We start from the raw sequence: 23404 nt of genomic DNA on the forward strand, positions 1-23404 counted from the left end.
CTAAACTGATACTTCAACATACTGGGAAAGCGTTTTGGCCTTGAAACAAGGAATGTCAAATCATCAGGCCTAACTGTGCAGTGCCGAGGAATGTCACATTGCAATAGGTGCACGCCTCAGATAGATTGGAACATTTTATATATTACATTTGGATCATAGCAGTGTTTAGACCACGTTCCACAAAATGGATTGATCAAGAAAATGAAAACCCATGGAATCCGAGGAAAAATAGTGTTGGATTAAGAATATATTCAACGAAGGCAATGGCTAATGAGAATCCTAGGTACTGTTTAAGCAGTGGGATTTGCAGGACTCAACTGAAGCCCCTGTACTTCTTGGAGGTACATGATGCTGGAATCTACAACAAAGAAAGCAGACCAACTGGAGGAATTCAATGGGTCAGGCAGCATCTGTGGAGGAAAATGGAGATTACAGTGGGGGGGGGGGGGGGGAGGGGAGAGGGGGGAGTACATGGGAGGAGGAGAGGGGGAGGAGAGGAGGAGAGGGGGAGGAGGAGGATAGGGGGGAGGAGGAAGAGGAGAGGGGAAGAGAGGAGGGGGAGGGGAGGGAGGAGGAGGAGAGGGGGAAGGAGGAGGAGGAGGGGGGGAAGGAGGAGGAGGAGGGGGGGGAGGAGGGAGAGGAGGGGGGGGAGGGGAGAGGGGAGGAGGAGGAGAGGGGGAAGGGAGGAGGAGAGGAGGGGAGAAGGAGGAAGAGAGGGGGAAGGAGGAGGGGAGGGGGGAGGAGGGGGGGGGGGGGGAGAGGGGGAAGGAGGAGGAGGGGGGGGAGGAGGGGGAGGGGAGGGGGAGGGAGGAGAGGGGGAGAGGAGGAGAGGGGGAGAGGGGGGGGAGAGGAGGAGGAGGGGGGGGAGGAGAGGAGAGGGGGGGGAGAGGGGGAGAGGAGGAGAGAGGGGGGGGGGGGGGGGGAGGAGGAGAGGAGGGGGGGAGGGGGGGAGAGGAGGAGGGGGATGGGGGGGGGGGGGGGGGGGGGGGGGGGGGGGGGGTGAGCGGAGGGGGGAGGGGGGGGGGGAGGGGGGGGGGGGGGGGAGAGAGAGTGCCTTTTTTACTTTAACCCAAACCCAAACAACCATTTGCAGGCAGTGCTTTTTTTACCTCTAACCATATTTTCATTTTCAAACCAAATTAAGGGTACTCCCAGTGCTGTAGACATTTGTCAGTGTCATTCAGAGCTCTGATTGAGGCACACCACTTGTAGGGACTGATTGGGGCACACCACTTCCTGGTTTTATAGTCCCTCCCCCCTGCTGCCCCCTGCTGCCAGCGGGAGCAGCAGAGAGAATGGAGAATTTTGTAAAATCATTAATATCTCTGTCACATTTCGTCAACGGGAAAAATCCATATGGCGGAGGGGGGCTCTGAGCGAGGTGGCCAAAAATGACGGCCGTAGGTGGCGGCGTTCTCTCGGAAATCGCAGCACAGATCGCCAAAACCGGTCAAGAACAGAGTTTTAGTAATATATATATATATATATATATATATGCATTTGACGTCTTTGTTCAGTACTCACTTGGCCGAAGTCTTCGTTTCATCGGACAGGGCTTGGCCACTCCTGGCGGCAAGGCAGCGGCACCTGCAGCAGCACCTGCAGTGGCACCTGCAGCAGCTGCGTGAGCAAAGGGAATTGAAACAGTTAACATGTGAACCGGACCAACCGTGGGCCAGGGATGCTCGGCTACCTGCACAGTGCTGGGTGCAGTCACACAGTGTCCGCCATCGAGTACACAAGTCACCACTTAAAGAAGTGGAGTTGAGGACCCAGACCAGGACTTGCCCACGTCATCAAGCTTGTAGCGCCAATCATGAGGCAATTCCGTATTGCTGTGCTTGCCACCACAGTGAAACCCGTTTGCCTTAACGTTAAAGAGAAGCTAGGATTTCCTCCCATCGCCCTGGCAAACAAATTTCCTGCAAACAAGCTCCATCACAGTACGTTTGCCGACAATGTACCTGTAGGATTTGTACGCATGAACAAGCTGCACCACTTTCAACTGAAAGCTCAGAGGGACGTGGGTCCAAGTCTTGCTCCAGGAACTCGACCACCTCAACCAGTTTTGGGTGAGGTGGTCGAGTTTCGATGGGTGGATCCTTTACGAAGGGAGCACTGTTTTTTGGTTAGATACCAAACTGAGTTAACCTTTCTTGTGTGAACAGTCTCACAGCAGAGGTGTGTCTGCCAGTATTTATTCCTCAACCAACGTCACAAAAATAGATTACCTAGTCATTAGTGTTTGCTTTCGTGATCATGCCATGAATAAACGAGTTTGTTACATTTCATATACTATGATATTTCAGACGTATTGCATTGACTATGAAGCTCATTCACACTCTGGGGTCTTTAAGGTATTACCTAGTCATTATTGTTTGCATCTGTTGATCTCTTTTCCCATTGTGGTTGTGGGACAAGTTACCACATTTCCCCATAATTCAACAGTAATTACACTTCAAAAATCTTTCATTGCCATCAAAGAGTTTTTAAAGACACTTAATAAATGATCAGTCTTTCATCCAGACCACCGTGTAAATATGCGTTTCCGTTTACCATTGATTCATCCACAAATGTGTCTTCGACAAACTTAGAAATATTCATGTACACAAACAACAAAAGCTCCAAACGTTACATCTATTGGCTAAAGTATTTTCCAATCCACGGCAGAATGGTTATCTATGAATCCATTACTTTCTACCTTCCATGGCTGTCTCTGTTGGTGGTAGTAGGATCCGGCAGGTGCCTTTTCGATCTCTGCCTTTCTGCATCTCTAATCCACAAAAACAGTTAAGATGTTAAAAGGCAAGTCGTGGAAACAGCAGGTGCATAACATCAGTAATTAATTGTCAACATAACTTTGCTGGAGACACAAATACATATTTTCACCCATTGATAATTCATTCATATTGTTTTAGATTAGTTTAGAGATACAGGGTGGAAACAGGCCCTTCAGCCCAGCAAGACCACGCTGACCATCGATCACACTAGTTCTCTGCCCTACACACTAGGGGCAATTTACTGAAGCCAATAAACCTACAAACCCCGCACGTCTTTGGGATGTCAGAGGAAACTTGAGCACCCAGAGGAAACCCATGCAGTCACAGGGAGAACGTACAAATTCCACACGCAGACAGCACCCAGGATTGATCCTGGGTCTCTTGTGCTTTTAAGGAGTAGCTCTACTGCTGCGCCACTGTGCCACCTTGTAGTTATGGACAAGGATAAGACAGGTTCTTGGGTCAAATGCTAACTGGGGGAAAGCCAATTACAACAGTACAGGTGATCTACAACCATAGGAAAAGGAGATTCACCCTGACTGGATTCACGAATGACAACTCAGACATTTGAGATGCAGTACAACATTCGCTCTCATGGAATTTAAGTGAAACGACAGTAAACGAACAAGCACAAATTAATTTTTCAGTTAGCATTTCTTGATGAAAGCACAGATGATGTAGCTTTGTGTTATGATAAATAATGCTACAAGCCTTTCTTTAACCATGCCCCTAGAATTGAGGGTAGCCTGAATTAGGCAGGAACTGGTGGGGAGAGGTGATTGAGAGCAGCTGTTTGAAGGATCTCCCAGTTGCTAATCATTTTAACTCCCCTTCCCATTCCCAGCCATCTCTCTGTGCTCGGACTCTTCCACTGCCAGAGTGAGGCCACACTCAAACAGGAGGAACAGCACCTCACATTCTACTTGGGTAGTTTACAACCTAACAGTATGAACTTTGAATTCTACAATTTCAGGTAAACCATCCTTTCTCTCTCCTTTAGATCCACCCAGATGCTCTCATGTACACCTTTCTTTTCACTATCCCCTCACCCAGTTCCTAACCCTTCCTCTAGCTCCTCCTTCTGCTTATCACCCAACATCACACCCCCTACATGTCCCCTATCCACCCCATTCCTTCCACACACCAGCCCTCACTCACGTTCCACATATCAATCCCTACTGAAACACCCCCATATGAGACTCCACCATCTGCACCCTTTTATCATCTTCACTTTATTACCTCCAGCCTCAGTTACTATCTCCACCTTTAGCGCCCTCGCCTGGCTCATTTGCCAATCAATCCCTCCATATCTGCATCCACTTGCCAATTCTTGGCCCAACTCTTCCCCTTAACTCTTTCTACCAGCTATCTCCCCATTACTTCATCAGTCTGAAGAAGGGTCCCAAGCTAAAATGTCAAATCAAATATAGAATTGTCCAGCACAGGAACACACCCTCCAGACTACAATGTCCACACTGAACATGGTACCAAGTTAAACTAATCTCCTCTGCTTGCATCATCCATATCCTTCCATTCCTTGTGCCTATCTAAGAACCTCTTAAATTCCTTCACCATCAACCCTGTCAGGCTGATCCTTACACATCTACTTTAAACTATCCCCCTCTCTCCTTTAAGCTATGACTTCAAGTCTTTGACATTTTTAATCTGGGCAAAAGGTTCTGAATGTTTACCCTATCTATGCCTCTCACAATTTTATATATTTCTATCAGGTCTTCTAACGCTCCAGAGAAAACACAAACGAAAACTTGCTGCCTGTTAGGTGGCTTGTCTACTAGTAAAATTCATGGAAGAATTGGATAGATACTTGATTGGAAAAAGTTCACAGTTACAGATAGAAGGCCGAGACCAATTGGATCATTGCATTAAAATGTCCCAACCAGCCCAATGACACAATGCCCTCTTTCACTGCCACGCTGTTTTTTGATTCTTTGCGAATGTCATTTGATAAAATCATTCATAAATGTGTGACTAAGATTTATTTGTTTGCTATCGTTCATGACTTTTGAAATTAAAAACTGCTTAACTTTCAAAAAGTACTACGGTGCCTTTTTCCTCACTTTGGTGCAAGTGCCTATCATAGAGTTATACAGGCCCTTCATTCTAACTTGACCATGCCAACCCCATCTAAGCTAGTCCCATTTGCCTGTGCCTGGTCCATATCCCTCAAAATCTTTCCTATTCATGTACCTGTCCAAATTATAACTATGCCTGCTTCAGCTACTTCCTGTGACAGACAATAGACAATAGGTGCACGAGTAGGCCATTCGGCCCTTCGAGCCAGCACAGCCATTCAATGTGATCATGGCTGATCATCTCCAATCAGTACCCCGTTCCTGCCTTCTCCCCATATCCCCTGACTCCGCTATCTTTAAGAGCCATATCTAGCTCTCTCTTGAAAGCATCCAGAGAACCGGCCTCCACTGCCCTCCGAGGCAGAGAATTCCACAGACTCACCACTCTCCGTGAGAAAAAGTTTCCTCGTCTCCGTTTTAAATGGCTTACCCCTTATTCTTAAACTGTGGCCCCTGGTTCTGGACTCCCCCAACATCGGGAACATGTTTCCTGCCTCTAATGTGTTCAAGCCCTTAACAATCTTGTTAGCTCAGCTCATTAGACAGCTCATTCCATTTTTCCCCACCCCACGAGTGAAAAAGTCTGCCCTCACGTTCCCTTTAAATCTTTCTCCTCTCACCTTAAATCTATGCTCTGTACTTCTTGATAACCTTTTCATGGGGAAAAAAACTATGTCCCTTATCTATGTCCTTCATGATTTTATACACCTCTGTAAGATACCCCTCCAGCCTCCTGGATCCCAGTGCATCATGTCCTAGTCTGTCCAATCTCTTCCTCTGGTTTAGGCCCTCGAGTCCTGGCAATATCCTTTTTAAATCTGCTCTGCACTCTTTCCAACGTAATGGCATATTTCCTATTATACACAATTCCTGGTGAATTTATGGGATTAACCCAATGGATGAAGTGGTATTCCTCAATTACTTTTCTAAATTAGGCAGGAAAAATATTCATTTATTTTGTTCCTTGGAGAAATGCCTTCAAAAAACGAACACCTTAGGCACTTGTGTTTTCTCACCAACATACTTGTCTCAAACATTTAAATTGAATATGTTGCCCAAATCTTAGGTGATTAAAAGGAAATTAAATATGAAACTTACATTCTGCAAATCATTATATTTCCCAGAATAAATTGTTTTAAATAAACCCTCACAAATATCTTACCTTCCTTCAGCAAACGTTCTTCCTCCAACAACCTCTCTGTTAACAGAGAACAAACAGTCAAATATGCAATATTAAAATGCCACCAATTCCGCAAGTGTAAATGATGGTGCAATTTTCAATAATCCTAATGCACCCGGTGACAAATTAGCTAAAATAGCTCAAATTGACCATTTAAAGATGGAATTTTACTAATGCCATTTAAAGCTACGAAATGCCCTATTGGGTGGAGCTGGGTTAGCGAGTACAGGAGATCCAATTTGTTTTGCAGATTTCCTTTGTTCAGTGGTCAAGTTATTGAACAGGCAGCCACAGACCAGGTGCACACATTTAACTCCCATCATGGTAGTAAGGATTAACTTTAATAAACAGTACAAATATGGAAATTATACAACATTCCAATAACATTTAAAAGGCATTTAGACAGGTTCATGGATAGAAATGGTTTGGAGGGATATTGGTTAATTAGATGGCGCATTTAGTCTGATACACTCATAGAATCATTCAGCACAGAAACAGGCCCTTCGGCCCAACTACTCCAGGCTAATCCAGATGGCCATCTAAGTTAATTGCGTTTCCCCACGTTTGACTCTAAACCTTTTCTATTTAAGTACCAAATGTTTTAAATGTTGTCATTGTACCTGGTTTAACCCCACTTCCTATGGTGGCTCGAGGTCAGATATGGTTTCAGCACTTAGAGCATTTTGGTCGGCATGAATGAGTCCATTATAAAGGATGAGGTTCCAGAGTACTTGGCGTTCACAATAAAATAGGCCAAAGTCAGCATGGCTTTGTGAAGGAGAGATCTTGCTTGACAAATTTGCTGGAATTCTTTGAAGAAGTAAATAGCAGGACAGACAAAGGAGAGTCAGTAGATGTAGTTTACTTAGATTTTTAGAAAGCCGTTGAGAAGGTGCCACACATGAGGCCGCTAAGCAAGATGAGAGCCCCCGGCATCAAAGGGCAGATACTAGCATGGACAACAGGTTGGCTGGATGGCAGAAGACAAAGAGTGGCAATATGAACTGGCTTTTTCTGGTTAACTGCCAGTGACTAGCGGAGTTTTGCAGGGGTCGGTGCTGGGGCCGCTGCTCTTCACACTGTATATTAATGATTTGGACGAGGAGATTGAAGGCTTTGTGGCTAGGTTTGCGGATGAAACAAAAATAGGTGAAAAGGAAGATAATGTAGAGTATGGACTCTGCAGAAGGACTTGGGACAGGTTGGGAGAGTGGGCAGAGAAGTGGCAGGTGGAATAAAGTGTAGCAAAGTGTGGAGTCATGCATTTTGGTAGTAGGAATAAAGGTGTAAGCTATTTTATAAATGGGGAGAGAATCCAGAAATCGGAGGTGCAAAGGGACTTGGTGCAGGATTCCCAAAAAGTTAATCAAGTTAATCTGCAAGTCGAATCGGTAGTAAAGAAAGCAAACTCAATGCTAGCATTTATTTCAAGAGGACTTGTGTACAAAAACAGGAATGTAATGCTGAGGGTCTATAAGGCGCTGGCAAGGGCTCATTTGGAATATTGTAAGCAATTTTGGGCACCATATCTGAGGAAGAATGTGCTGGCTCTGGAAAGGTTCCAGAGGAGGTTTACAAGAACGATCCCAGGAATTAGTAGGTTAACTTATGATGAGCGTTTGACAGCACTGGGCCTGTACTCGCTGGAGTTTAGAAGAATGAGGGGGGAACCTCATTGAAACATATAGAATAGTGAAAGGCTTGGAGAGAGTGGATGTGGAGAGGATGTTTCCACTAGTGGGAGAGTCTGGGACTAGAGGTCAGAGCCTCAGAATTGAAGGACGTTCTTTTAGGAAGGAGATGATGAGAAATGTCTTTAGTCAGAGGGTGGTGAATGTGTGGAATTCTTTGCCACAGAAGGCTGTAGCCAAAACAGTGGATATTTTTAAGGCAGAGATAGATAGATTGATTAGTACGGGTGTCAGAGGTTATGGGGAAAAGGCAGGAGAATGGGGTTAGGTGAGATAGATAAGCCATGATTGAATGGCAGAGTAGACTTGATGGGCCAAATGGCCTAATGACAATCACTTATGACCTTATTCTGGGCAGAATGGCCTCATACCATGTTATGTGAGTGTATCGCAGTCAAATGTTCTGATGATACAGAAGTAGGTGAAAAACAAACTATTGCCTTTATTATATTTAAGAAGGAACTGCAGATGCTGGAAAATCGAAGGTAGACAAAAATGCTGGGGAAATTCAGCGGGTGAGGCAGCATATATGGAGCAAAGGAAATAGGCAACGTTTGGGTCAAAATCCTTCTTCAGACTTCTGAAGAAGGGTTTCGACCTGAAACGTTGCCTATCTCCTTAGCTGCATACATGCTGCCTCACCCGCTGAATTTCCCCAGCATTTTTGTCTACCTATTGCCTTTACTACCAGTTTTTGTTCCTATCTCCTGTTCTAATGTACTCACTACCGCTGGGGTGGGAGGGAAATAATGTTTAAAATACGGATGGAAAATCATTTAAAATGGCTCTTTCATCCTGGATAATGTCGGCACAACGGGGAGGTTCAAGAGTTGCGGGTTCAATTCTGACCTCCAGCCTTTCTGTTTGGCTTTTCACATTCTCTCTGTGACTGCATGGATTTCTTCACTTGGTTTGGCTCTTCCCACATCCCAAATACATGGAGGCAAATAGTCATGTGGCTATTGTCACTGTTGCAGCGGCCCCTACAGCCTGTCTGTCTTTTTTTTATTTTTTGTCTAGTTAAATGTAGTTGTTCGTGTTTTTTAATACTGTTTTTAAGTGTGTATATGTGTGGGGCGGGGGGTGGGTGGGGGAAACTTTTAAAATATCTTCCCTGCACGGGATTCCCGACCTTTTTCCTGTCAGGTCTCCGTTGTCGTTGGGGCCTAGCACCGTGGAGCAGCCTCCAGCCGGAACGACCCGGGGGCTCCAGCCGCGGAGCCTGCGGACTTACCATCGTGGGGCAGGCCGGCCTCGGAGTGTGGGGAGCGGTGGTGGCTCGCTGCTGCGACTCGACGCCGGAGCTCGGATACTCCAGCTGCAGACCTGTGGACTATGACATCGGGAGCTCGCGGGTCAGGGTGGGGACCGCTTTTCGGAGCTCCCGCAACGCAACTTCTCCAGCCCATGTCGCGGGGTTGGAACGAGCCGGAGCGGGGCCGTACATCGCCCAGCTCGGCTTTAATGGCCGCGGGACATTCCAGCGCCCGCCGGGGGCTCCAACTGTGACTTTTGGGCCTGGAGCGGGGCAGTACATCGCCCCGCGCGGCCTTAACGGCCCTGGGACTTATCATCGCCCGCCTGGGGCTTCGACATCGGGAGAGAAATGGTGCAGGGGAGAGAAAAGACTTTGCCTTCCATCACAGTGAGGAGGAGATTCACTGTGATGGATGTTTGTGTAATTGAATTGTTTATATGTCTTGTAGGAATTGTCTTTGTTTGTATGGCTGTGGAAACGGAGTTTCGTTTGAGCCTCACTGAGGTTCAAATGACATGTAATAAATATTGTATTGTACTGTATATTGTATTGTACAGCACTGAAATGGGCCTTTAGCACATCTTGTCCATGCTGCTCCTTTTTGCACATCTACACTAATCTCATTTGCCCACATTAGGTACCAAGCTAGCCCCATTCGCCCGCATTTAGCCCAAAGCCCCTTTAAACCCTTCCATTCCATGTATCTGTTCAAATGTATTTTATAAGTCGTCATTGTATCCGCGTCTATAACTTCCTCTGGCAGCTCATTCAAGGTAAGGTCTACCTTTTGGGATAAAAAGTTGCCTCTGAGGTCCCTCTTAAATCTCTTCCCCATTAGATCATAAGATCATGTGATAGGAGCAGAATTGAGCCATTCGGCCCATCAGGTTAGTTGGGAGAAGGTAACACCAAAGTAAAAAGAGATAAAATGCAGTCGGAGACAGTAAGACTGGTCGGGGAAGTGGGAAAGGGAGGGGATGGAGAGAAACTGATTGTGTCCGACTACATTTTATCTGTTTGCTTTGTTGTTACCTTCTCCCAACTAACTATTCTACATTTCCCTCTGCCCTGTTTTCACACCTTACTCTTCCTTATCTATACACTTCCTTATAAATGTATCTCCCACTCCCCTGACATCAGTCTGAAGAAGGGTCTCGACCTGAAACGTCACCCATTCCTTCTCTCCAGAGATGCTGCCTGTCCCGCTGTGTTACTCCAGCATTTTGTGTCTATCTTCGATTGAAACCAGCATCTGCAGTTCCTTCCTACACATAGAACAGTACAGCAATGGAACAGGCCCTTTGCCCCACAATGTCTGTGCCGCTCATGATGCCAAGACCACCACTTACTTGTCTGCACATGAACCATGTCCTTTCATTCACTTCATTTCCATGTGCTTATCCAATAGGTACACAAAAATGCTGGAGAAACTCAGCGGGTGCAGCAGCATCTATGGAGCAAAGGAGATAGGCAACGTTGCCTATCTCCTTCGCTCCATAGATGCTGATACACCCGCTGAGTTTCTCCAGAATTTTTGTGTACCTTCGATTTTCAAGCATCTGCAGTTCCTTCTTAAACTGCTTATCCAATAGTTTCTTAAACACCACTACTGTATCAGTCTCCACCACCACTCATAATTTCATTCACTTCCAGCAGGTCTCATCTCAACCCACACGCTCCAGAGAAAACAATTCAACCTCTCCTTATAGCTAATCCCTTCTAATTGAGAGAGTGTCCTGGAATTTGGATTAGATTGAATTTGCTTTTGTTCTGCTGATGTGCTCACCTGCATCTTCATGTTTAAAGTGTCCCTCCTCAATGCCAAAGTCAAATTTTGGATCACCTGCTAACTTCTTTATCATCTCCCTAGGTTTAGGTTTCAGTCTTTAGCAAATACAACAAAACACTGGGCCAAGAACTGAGCCCTGTGCACACCAGCAATAACGGTGTTCCAGCCATTATTAACACCCATCAAACATAATTGGTTTTAGCCCAACGAGCTTATTTTGAGCCCCTGTATCTGTTCTGAATCGACCAGTCAGCAGGTTGTACAAAATGACCATTCTGGGTGGGTGAAAATAGTCCACACAAATACCATGTGATCTTCGATAACATCATGGACAGATCCCACTGTGACACAGATTGGTGAGGCTGAGATCATTGTGTTTATTTGTGCCCAAGGCCTTTCTACCATCTCTATTCTATTAGTAGAACAAATGTTGTAATCTACCCCACATGCTTATAGAACTCCAACCTGGAAGTTGACGTTGAGTAACTACTTCAGCAGTTTTTTTTTGTCTATCTATTAACTGGCTGTCCTATCAAGAGAGGTTAGACTACTTGGGTCTGTATTCCTTGGAGTTTAGAAGTGATGGGTGACCTTATTCAAGCACATAAGATCCTAAGGGGGCTTGACAGATAGTCCCACTCGTGAGAGAGGTATGAACAAGGGGACATTGTTGCAAAATAAGGGCCTGAAATTGAGGTGCATGGAAGGAAGACTCTTCTCTCGGAGGGTGGTAAATCTCTGAAATTTTCTGCATTAGATATTTGAGGTGGAGCTTGATAAATATTTGAAAGATCAAGGAATGTGGGAACCGGCACAGAGGTGGAGGTGGGGCCAGCATAGATCAGCCATGGTCATATTGAATGGCGAGGCAGGCTTGAGGGGCTGAGTGGCCTATTGTAAACATACAATCTCTTAAAGGACATTTAGATAGGCAAATGACGGGAAAGGTTTGGAGGGATATGGGCCAAATATGGGTAGGTGGGAATAGTGTAGATGGAGCAGCTTGGTTGGCATGGGCAAGTTGGGCCAAAGGGCTTGTTTCCATGCTGTTTCCATGCTGTATGGCTCTGTAATTCTATTTTCTCGTGTGTTCTGATATTGTGAGTTTAATGTTCTGCATCAGTCGGCTATCTTTTACGTGGCACATATTTACCAACACGTGGGATGTCTAAATTCACAGTAACCAGGGATATGATCCACTACATTTTATCTCCTGCTCCCTAAAAAGTTTTTCTAATGCCACTCACCCTTGTCTTCCTCTGAAAGTTCACCTTTCTGCAATTTCTCTGTTGACAAAGAATAAGAGTGCTCAGATTATTTGCAGACAGGATTTGAGCTAGACATTGAATGCTGTTGTTGCATTTTAAACTAAGTCCTTTTGCAGGTCATCCTAAAACTTACCAAGTTGCAGATGAAGTTCTTGCAGCGCCAATTCTGTTAACAGAGAACAGGAGGTCTAAGAACAAGCCTTGCGTAATGAAGGAAACTCCAAAATACTCTATTTGTTATGATTGTTATTAAGATTTAAATTTAACATAAAATATAATTATTAAACGGCACAAATGTGGAGGCAATGGGAATATCCAGTAATTACGAACAATATATCTCAGTACATGTGACAATAATGACAAATCATCAGCAAATGGTAGGGTCCTGAGGAGTGTTGTAGAGCACAGAAACTGAAGGGGACAGATGAATGGTACACTGCAAGTGGCAAATAGGTGAAGAAAATATTTGGCATGCTGGCCTTCAGCAGTACGAGAAATGTTTCCATGAGTTGGGAATTCATGCTATAGTTGTACACAATACATTGGCGCGAACACACTTGGAGTACTGTGTGGTCAGAATAGTGTGCAGTTATGGTCACCCAGCTACAGGAAGGATTTCATTTAGTTGGAAATGGCGCAGAAAAGGTTTATCAGGATGTCAGCAGGACTCAAGAACCTGAGGCACAAGGAAAGGTTGGACAGGTGGGAGTTTTTTTTCATGGAGCATAGAAGACTGAAATGTGTACAAAATCAAGAGAGGCGTAGATAAGGTGAATGGCCATAGTCTTTCTTCTATGGTAGAACATCCAGAACTAGAGGGTCTCAATTTAACGTAAGAGGGGAAAGATTTGAAGGAGAACTGAGAGGTAATTTCTTCACATAGAGGGTGATGGGTATAAAGGTATAATATGAGGGGAATACTTAGGATGAATGCACACGGTCTTTTTCCCAGGGAAGAGAAATCAAGTAGGGAATAGGTTTGTGCGAGGGAAAAGATTTAATAGGAATCTGAGGGACAACTTTTTCAAATAAATGATGGTGGTTATATGGAGTAAGCTGCCAGAGGAAGTGGTTCAGGTAGATACAGTAACACCATTCAAACACTATTTGGACTGGTACATGGATAGGCTAGGTTTAGACGGAAGAGGGTCAAATGTAGGTAAATGGGACGAGCATAAATGGCACAACTTGGCTGGCATGGATGATTTGAACCGCAGGGCCTGTTTCCATGATGTACAGTGCCCTCCATAATGTTTGGCACCCATCATTTATTTATTTGCTTCTCTACTCCACAATTTGAGAATTGTAATAGAAAAAAATCACATGTGGTTAAAGTGCACATTGGTGAGGTTATTAATCGCAAAGGGACTGGCAGGCCAAGGAAGATTTGTCAATCACCACTGTCTGCAGAAGACTTTCATGAACAGAAATACAGAGGCTACACTGCAAGATGTCAGCCGCAAAAATAGAGTTGTCAGGTGCCAAGAAGTACTTAAAAGAGAAATCACAGTTCTGGAAAAAGGTCTTGTAGACAGATGAGATGAAGATTAACTTATATCAGAGTGATGGCAAGAGCAAAGTATGGAGGAGAGAAGGAACTGCCCAAGATCCAAAGCATACCACCTTATCTGTGAAACACGGTGGTGAGGGTGTTATGGCCTGGGCATGTATGGCTGCTGAAGGTACTGGCTGACTTATCTTCATTGATGATACAACTGCTGATGGTAGTAGCATAATGAATTCTGAAGTGTATAGACACATCCTATCTGCTCAAGTTCAAACAAATGCCTCAAAACTGGCTGGATAGCAAGCAAAACAAAGCTTTTCACTGTACCTCGGTACACATGGCGATAATACATCTAAATCTAAACCTAATATGAGGCAAGGTAGAGCACTGTGAACTGGTTCAGGAGAGGGAAAGTACACTGCCCAACTACACAGGTAAAAATACTCCTCTCACTTCTCCATTACTACTCAATTCTCACTGTGCCATCTTGTTGTTGATGCCTGTGTCTCCATCAACACATTTGAGATTTCCAGTGGCAAGGTTGTGAGCCCGTGGACACAAGCCCAAAGAAATTACGTTTCCCAGCATGTGGGGCCCTTCATTTAAGTTCAAATTATGATAATCATGAATGGACTAGGAATGGAACCTATGGAGACCAGAGCTACAACTAGATATTTCAATTGGAGACATTAATTTTGCATCTTTTTCTCCCACTTCAAAATAACCACTCCACAGCCTTTACATTTGATCAAGCATTAAATGAGCATCGTTATACTTTTGTAAACTTAAATGCAGTTGTACCACACATTGGTTAGGCTGCATTTGGAAAACTGTGTTCAGTTTTACTCACCCTGCTATAGGAAAAATGTTGTGAAGCTGGAAAGGCTTGGCATGGCATGGACAAGTGGGGCCGAAGAGTTAGTTTCCATGCTGTATGACTATGACTCTATGAGACTTTTGAATTTACAAGGATGTTACCAGGTGTCGAGGGCTTGAACTGCAGGGAGAGGTTGGGCAGGCTAAGACTTTACTCATTGGAGTGCAGGAGGGTGCGGGGTGATATTATAGGGGTACATAAAATCATGAGGGGAATAGATACAATGAATGCAGAAAGTCTTTTACCCAGAGTAAGGGAATCAAAAACCAGAGGACCAGAGGACATAGGTTTAAGGTAAGAGGGGAACGATTTAGCAGGAACCTTAGGGGCACCTTATATGGAATGAGCTGCTAGAGGGGGTAGTTGAGGCAGGTAAAATAACAACATTGAAAGACATTTGGACAGGTACATGGATAGGAAAGGTTTAGAGGGATATGGGCCCAAAGTGGGCAAGTGGACTAGCTAAAAGGAGACATCCAGGTTGGCATGGACAAATGGGGCTGAACTTGGTTTCCATGCTGTATCACTTTATGACTATGAGACTTTTGGATATGCAAGAAATGGAGGGATATGAATTATGCGCAGACAGACAAGAAGAGGTGTCTCACTCTGAAGAAGGGTTTTGGTCCAAAACATCACCTATTCCTTTTCTTCAGAGATGCTGCTTGCCCGCTGAGTTACTCCAGCATTTTGTGTCTATCTTTAGGCAGACAAGAGTTGGTCTTAGCATTATGATCGGCACAGATATTGTGGGCCAAAGGGTCTGTTCTATGTTTTGTTGATTCTGAATTATTTATTAATTGTTACGTAATGCGTTAAAACTACTGTATGCTAATATTTGCAAGGATATGGTAAACAATTAATGATGAACGTACACAAAAATGCGGGAGAAACTCAGCGGGTGCAGCAGCATCTATGGAGCAAAGGAGATAGGCAACGTTTCGGGCCGAAAACCCTTCTTCAGACTGATGGGGGGTGGGGGGAGGCGGGGAGAAGAAAGGAAAAAGGAGGAGGAGCCCGAGGGCTGAGGGAGAGGTAGGAAGGGGAGGAGACAGCAAGGGTTAACAGAATTGTGAGAATTCAATGTTCATGCCCCCAGGATGCAGACTCCCCAAGCAGAATATGAGGTGCTGTTCCTCCAATTTCCGGTGTTGCTCACTCTGGCCGTGGAGGAGGCCCAGGACGGAGAGGTCGGATACGGAATGGGAGGGGGAGTTGAAGTGCTGAGCCACAGGGAGGTCAGGTTGGTTAGTGCGGACCGAGCGGAGGTTGTTCGGCAAAAACGATCGCCAAGCCTACGCTTGGTCTCACCGATATAGATCAGCTGACATTTAGAGCAGCGGATGCAATAGATGAGGTTGGAGGAGATGCAGGTGAACCTCTGTCGCACCTGGAACGACTGCTTGGGTCCTTGAATGGAGTCTAGGGGGGAGGTGAAGCAACAGGTGTAGCATCTCTTGCAGTTGCAAGAGAAAGTGCCTGGGGAAGGGGTGGAGCGGGAGGGAAGGGAAGAATTGACAAGGGAATTACGGAGGGAGCGGTCTTTGCAGAAGGCAGACAGGGGGGGAGATGGGAAGATGTGGCGAGTGGTGGGGTCATGTTGGAGGTGGTGAAACTGAAGGAGGACTATTTGTTGTATTTGCCGGCTAGTGGGGTGAAAGGTGAGGACCAGGTGGATTCTGCCCTTGGTGCAGTGGGGGGATGGGGAGAGAGAGCAGTGTTGCGAGGTATGGAGGAGACCCTGGTGTGAGCCTCATCTATGGTGGAGGAGGGGTACCCCCGTTCCCTGAAGAATGAGGACATTTGCGATGCCCTGGTGTGGAACACCTCATCCTGGGAGCAGATGCGGCGTAGATGGAGGAATTGGGAGTATGGGATGGAGTCCTTACAGGAAGCAGGGTGGGAGGAAGAGTAGTCAAGATCGCCGTGGGAGTCAGTGGGTTTATAGTGGATGTCGTTCAGAAGTCTATCACCTGCGATGGAGATAGTGAGGTCAAGGAATGGTAGGGAAGTGTTGGAAATGGTCCAGGTGTATTTGAGTGCCGGATGGAAGTTAGTGGTGAAGCAGATGAAGTCAGTCAGTTGTGTGTGGGTGCAGGAGGTGGCACCAAAGCAGTCGTCGATGTAGCGGAGGTAGAGGTCGGGGGTGGGGCCCTGGTAGGCCTCGAACAGGGATTGTTCGATGTACCCGACAAAATTAATGATGAACATTGTATGAGGGAATAAAAACAGAAAATTATATAAATACTCAGCAGACCACGCATTGGATGGGAAGAGGTATAACATTAATGTTCGTGTCAATGGCCTTTCATCTCACTGCTGTGGCATATTTAACAACTTTTGTTTGTATTTTACTGCAATATTTTGTTCACGTAAAGAAGTTCAGGCTTTCTTTGAGTACCTTTGGTTTGGGGCACGAAATTAGCTTAGACATACAGCACGGAAATAGGCCCTCGGCCCTCCGAGTCAACGGTGATCATGAATCACCAGTTCACACTAGTTCTACATTATCCCACTTTAGTGTTCACTCCCAACATTAATGGCAATTATTGAAGCCAATTAACCTACAAATCCACAAATCTTTGGGATGTGCGAGGAAACCGGTGCATTCAGAGGAAATCCACATGATAACAGGGAGAACGTGCAAACTCCTCACTGACAACACCTGCGTTTCTGGCACTGCCAGATCTACCAGCTATGCCAACCTTGTACTAGCTAATGGTTAACAAGGAATGAGTTGTGAACGTGGTGTTATCAGCCAAATGTGCTCCTAAATTTCATGGATGAATGGCTTTCTCCAGACATTATTCACACTCTCTCTCAAACTTCACTGAGGCTTTATGTACATTACAGCTGTACATTTAAGGGGCTGTCCCACTGCGGCGACAGTTTAGAAGAGTTTAGGAGAGTTTGAAAAAAATGTCATGTTGAAGACCTCCTTCGACTATGTAGAAGACCTCCTTCGACCTCCTTCGACTATGTTGAAGACTAGCTTCGACTAACTTCGGGAAAATTGGACACCGAATAGTGGAGAGTGAAGACGACCCCCTTCGATCTCCTTCTACCTCCCTTCGACTATGTTGAAGACTATCTACGACTACCTTCGACTACCCTCGATTACCTACGACCCAACATGCTGACCTACTACGACCTACTTCGACTAAACCTATGAGTAAAAAAAGTATCAATTTTTTCCATGGCAACCTTTTTTTACTCGCGGGCATTGTTCAACATGTTGAAAAAAACGCCGCGACCTAGCTGAGGCGTCGAGTAAGCGGGGACTACCCTCGAGTATGAAGGAGAGTTACAAAGACCTCCTAGGACCTCGTGTCGACCATGCTGCAAGTATGAGTCAAGGGAAAACTCTCGGATTAGGTCGCCGCAGTGAGACAGCCCCTTTACCGAACACTTAAAACTGTATAGACAGAAGTTGTAAGACAATAGATATTGCACATTGCTTGGGCTGGATTGCACAATTTTCTTTTTCATCCATGTATTCATGCTCTTATGAAGTCTTTAGATCTTACCCAATAGGTCTTTTTGTAGAAAATATTATTTAGTACGTATTCTACCAGGATTTCACCCGTCAGAACGAGGAAAGACCTCAACAACTTTTTCCTTCACAACTCAAGGATTTGTATCACCTTGTCAATGAGAAGAGACTTACAAAGACCAGAGTCCCTGTGGAATATCTATTCCCCTATCCCTTGGAATTACATGGAAGGAATTTGTAAAATATATTGCAGTTCAAATATGATTTAAAGTAGCCAAGGAGAGCTATCAGTGGAACTAAGGGTAAGACAAAGTTATTTTTTAACAAACCATGCGTACCTTTGTTATTGTTGTGTATTGTTACAGTTGGGCAATGGCGAACACAGTGACTAGTTGCAATACGGCCTGGTTTGGTAACTCTACTAACCAGGAATGAAGGAGGTTGCAGAAAATGGTGGACATTGCTCGGTCCATCACGCATATTGATCTTCCCAATGTCGAGAGGATCTACACGAAGCTGCCTCAAGAAGGCATTAATATCATCAGACCCACACCACCATGGCCATGCTCTCATTTCCCTGATACTATCAGGAAGAAGGTGCAGGAGGCTGAAAACCGTGGCTCCATGTTCAAGTACAGCGTCTTCCCAGCAACCATTAAGCACGTAAACCACACTGCACAACACTAACCACAACCCTACTCATCACTGATCTACTATGGATTTTGTTTTGGTTGTACAACCCAATTAGGTTTTTGCACTAATATGGTCAGGTCACCTGCTATTATTATAAACTTATTTTGTATTATTGATTATTGTACATTTATTTGCTGCTTTGTTGTGTTAATGGACCAGTAAAAGCTACAGTAAAAGCTGTTAATAGACCCGTAAAAGATATAAGAATTCCATTGTTGTATTCCTGCTCTATAGAACATCTCTTGACTATAGTTAATATACTTGAATGTGATTTAATGGCAATTCTTCAGACTCTACCGCGTTTCAAAACTTACGTTTGTCAGCCAGGCTTGCGTCACTACAAATTGGTAATGCGGCTGGGAATGAGAAAAAAGCTCAATGCAAATTAAATGTTTCAATATTGACAGAATTTAGTTCCATTTGTTTCATATTATCTGAAGTTCTTAACATTTATCAAGTGGTAATTCTACATTTGTTAATAACTCTGTGATACCTTTTCTTCAAAGTAACCATTTCTCAGATCTGCTCCTGGGATATGCGTTCCAGAGGAAGGCTACCATTATAGTGGTGTTTATAATTGCACCGACGTTGATAGTGAGGTTCATCTTTAGTCTGCTAACGCCATGCACTCAAAACAATGTTATTCAATGGTAAAGATTTGTACAATTTACAACAGCTCCTCCCTCTACTTAATGTACCACAACGCACTTTACAGCTGTATTTTTGAAGTGTAGTTACTGATACAAAACGGGAAATGCGGCAGCCAATTTATGCACAGCTGGATGAACAAAATGGGTCCCAAGCATCTGAGCGACTCTTCACTGGGCTTCCTACCTAGACGGTCATCGCCACAGTGCCTCAGCTTGGTCAACCCTAGCAAACTCCTTCCCGCTGGCTGGTAAGGCCTGTGGTACAGTGGCTTCATGCTGGTGTCACCTGGTGTCACCAGCCCTCACACAAGCCTCAAAAGACCTGCACACCCAGAGGACATAGTGTTTCAGGCCAGGTCCTGTGTTTGTCAGCTTGGATCACTTGGCGAAGTCCAACCATTAAGCAGAGAGAAATTCAAGTACGTTACCTTCTTGGCATGGAATCCTCCAGCTGATTTTCCACCGTCTCATGAAAAAAACATCTAGCAACAAATATAACCTCGAGAAGAGCCACTCTTTCTGTAACCCCAGACTTATTTCATGTCTCATTAGTGGACGGAGTACCAGAGCCCCTGCCTTGGCCGAAAGGTGCATTCAAAGGTCAAGACAAGCTGGGACAAGAGACCATGTGTACTCTCACTGTATCCAACTTATTTATTTTGCCGTACATTGTGACAGCAGCAGAAATGCAGAGAAATGGAAATACCATCATTTTGCAGTGGAAATACCCTTCAAAATATAAGATTTTGAGTCAGAAGAAGTTCAAATATACGAGCAGAAATTAAATGGAAAATTAGGTCACATCTAGCTGTCATTGGGAGCTTATAAAGACAAATTAAAAAAATGACATGTCACTAGAAAATAAGGGTTTCTTATATAGATGGAGATCTAAGGAGTTGAGGCTCCTTCTCACCAATGTTGAGAAGTTTGAGTTAAGCAAGTGAGCTTCAGGGTATGATGGGGTGCCGTAAAGCAAATACCACTGGCTGATTCCACTGTCTAGACTACACTAATGGGAGGAACAATTGCAAGGAAAGCACCAATGGAATTAAACCAAGGTCCGATCTTATTCCATCTGTTCTTCACCTCCTTCCCATAAGGTTCCACCAATCATCTACAATCCTCTGTCCCACCCCACTATGCGATGCTGTCTGATGGTGATCAAACTGAACTGATACAGCATAGAAACAGACTCTTTGGCCCACCAAATCCACACCAACCACAGATCACCCTAGATCTACGTTATCCCACTTTCTCATCCATTCCCCACTCACAGGCGGTCAATAGTATTGAGGAAAATTAACCTGCAAACACTTAATCTTTGGGATACAGGGGGAAACTGGAGCACCCTGAGGAAGGTCATGTGTTCAAGGGAGAACGTGCAAACTCCCACACAGACAGCACCCAAAGTCAGGTTCGAACCGGAATGTCTGGCGCTGTGAGGCAATATTTCTTGTTCCCTCTCAGCCCTGAACAGAGAGTCCCTCAATCCGAAACTTCAACATGCACCTTTTTGCCTCTACTGATGCTGCCTAAGCCAATGAGTTTTCCATTCGTTCTGTTTTAGTTGAGAATAAATTCTTTGGTTTACAGTTCCTGGAGCTAGACAACGATTAGAATGTGGAGCACATCCAATCTTTCAGAAGCATCGAAGAGGAACCCATTAGGCATCTTGTTTTCTCTGCACTTTTGTAGCTGTGCTTATTGCACGACGAAATAAATAACAGCTAGACGATATTAAAGAACACATAGGAAGAGTAGACATGGTGTTAAAAGAGGTGCTCTTCTCCCAGACTGTCATGACCCGTGCTTTTAAGCTAAGAGAGGACCTCGATACAACAGTTCATTGAGACAATCAGTGTTAGTTGAGGAATAAATGTTGTCCAAGACACCAAGGAAACTCAAACTCATCTTCAGAATGGTTCTATGAGCGATGCAAGAGTGGATTTCGTTTACTGTCTGATCCAAAAGAGGTGACAACTAGCTGTTTAGCACTCTCTCAGCAGTGGAGAGTCAGTCGAAATTAGCCGTGGGCACAACCTCCTGGATCAGACATAAGTGCTATTGTTTGTTACACATAACTTCAAGGTCAAAGCACGGAACCCACATATGTCACATGTTCAGTGACAATAACCAACAACACTTCTTTACTCTAATTTGTTTTTGAGACAACGGCAGCCAATGAGCTACTAATTCACCAAATGCAGGGACTGAATTGTAGCTATTTTGGCTGTGCCTCTTTGCATTACGGGGGAGATTGATATTGTACAGTATAATTTAGGAATTGCAAAATAAATGGCACTTGCCATATTTACAACTTACCACCTCCTGGTGATAGAGCCCTGGCAGCTTCTGCTCCTGGAGAACAGTGCAACAAATGACAATGTCACATCATTGTGAATTTTGACCACAGATATTTTCTAAGCATACTTTAGTTTAGTGATATAGCATGGAAACAGGCCCTTCAACCCACTGAGTCCACGCTGACCATCGATCACCCATTCACCCTAGTTCTGTGTTATCCCTCTTTCCCTGTGCCTTCCACCACAGTGAAGGATGTTGATTCCACTGTGGTGGACGTTCATGTTGTATTGTATTGTGTATTGTGCTCTTTTTGATTGTGTGGCTGCATGGTAAGTCAAATTCCACTGTCCCTTAATCAGTGCATGTGACAATAAATGTGAGCTTGAACTTGAACTCATCCACTCCCTACAAACGAGGGGCAATTTACAGATGCCGATTAACCTACCGATCCACATGTCCTCAGGATTTGGGAGGAAACCAGAGCACCCGGAGGACTGAGTGATGCCAACCATTGATTCAAAGCTTGGCCCTGCTGGAGTTTCCAGTTCTCATTAAACAGATAAAGCCATTTTTACTTTGACAAATACTCTGTTGCAGCAAAGCTTACTGCATGTCTTTGTTAAGTATATATAGGCAACAACCATAGTCTCTCATTCATCCACCGTGATAGTAACCTCAAAAACATTCAACTGGAATGATCACAATTTTGTCTTGAATTTTTGATTTGTTCATACTTGACCAGTCCTTAAAGGGGCTGTCCCACTTGGGCAACCTAATTGGTGAGTTTAGAAGAGTTTGAAAAAATTACATGTTGAAGACCTCCTTCAACTATGTTGAAGACCAGCTTCGATTAGCTACGACTAACTTCGGGAGAATTGGACACCGAATAGTGGAGAGTGAAGACAACCTCCTTCGATCTCCTTCGACCTCCCTTCGACTATGACGAAGACTATCTACGACTACCTTCGACTGCCTACGACTAACATGCCGACCTACTACAACCTATTACGACTAAACCCATGAGTAAAAAAAAGTATAGATTTTTTCAATGGCGACGTTTTTTTAACATATTGAAAAAAACGTCGCGATCTAGCTGAGGCCTCGAGTGCATGGAGACCACTCTCGAGCATGAAGGAGAGTTACGAAGACCTCCTACGACCTCGTGTCGACCATGCTGTGAGTATGAGTCGAGGGCAAACTCACCAGAACTCGCGGATTAGGTCGCCCAAGTGGGACAGACCCTTAACTGTTTTATGATCACAGATATAGATATCAGCTTTCCTATTATTACATTACAAGTTTGTAACTACCTGATATTTCTCATATCTACTTTCTGAAGTAATAGCATAACATTAAATGCATTGTTCCTCTTTTAGAGTCATTGTGGGATTTCTTGCATCTCTCATGTTCAGCAGGGGTGTTATCATTACAGACTTAGCTGCATCCATCTTAACTCACTCTGCGCTCCTACTTGTCTCTCACTCTAGATGCAACTTACCAACTGCTGCGGTAGCTGCAATCACTGTAGAAAGAGAAAAATGGATCAGAGTTTGAACTGTTCACAGTTGACACTATGGCGAAGAAAACACAACAACGCCTCTACTTCCTCAGTAGACCAAAGCCATTTGGCATGTCTCCAATTTCTGTAGAGGGTTCTGGGTGCAGCCCAATTCATAACACAAAGCAGCCTCCTCCCATCGACTGCATCTACACTTCACACGGCCTCGGGAAGCAGCCAACATAGTCAAGGGCCATTTTCAGTTCAAAGGTCATAAGTGATAGGGGCAGAATTAGGTTATTCAGCCCATCAAGTCTACACCA

General features: G+C 44.7%; 1 protein-coding gene across 4 annotated transcripts in view; it reads right to left on the minus strand.

Annotated features, from left to right (window-relative positions):
* The window catches only part of LOC129715916 (uncharacterized), a 114055-nt gene that overhangs the window by 26365 nt on the left and 64286 nt on the right, over positions 1–23404 (minus strand). For 3 of the 4 annotated variants that reach the window (XM_055665822.1, XM_055665814.1, XM_055665809.1), the window contains exons 21-28: positions 23082–23105; positions 21602–21637; positions 18944–18985; positions 12193–12225; positions 12039–12077; positions 6036–6071; positions 2702–2773; positions 1525–1620 (exon numbers count right to left, since the gene is read on the minus strand). In XM_055665822.1, the coding sequence (XP_055521797.1) occupies positions 1525–1620; positions 2702–2773; positions 6036–6071; positions 12039–12077; positions 12193–12225; positions 18944–18985; positions 21602–21637; positions 23082–23105 (378 nt within the window). The remainder of the gene's footprint in view (positions 1–1524; positions 1621–2701; positions 2774–6035; positions 6072–12038; positions 12078–12192; positions 12226–18943; positions 18986–21601; positions 21638–23081; positions 23106–23404) is intronic. The other variant, XM_055665830.1, reaches the window with a different exon arrangement.

The sequence above is a fragment of the Leucoraja erinacea genome, chromosome 2 (genome assembly GCF_028641065.1).
Source record: "Leucoraja erinacea ecotype New England chromosome 2, Leri_hhj_1, whole genome shotgun sequence".
Lineage (NCBI taxonomy): Eukaryota > Metazoa > Chordata > Chondrichthyes > Rajiformes > Rajidae > Leucoraja > Leucoraja erinaceus.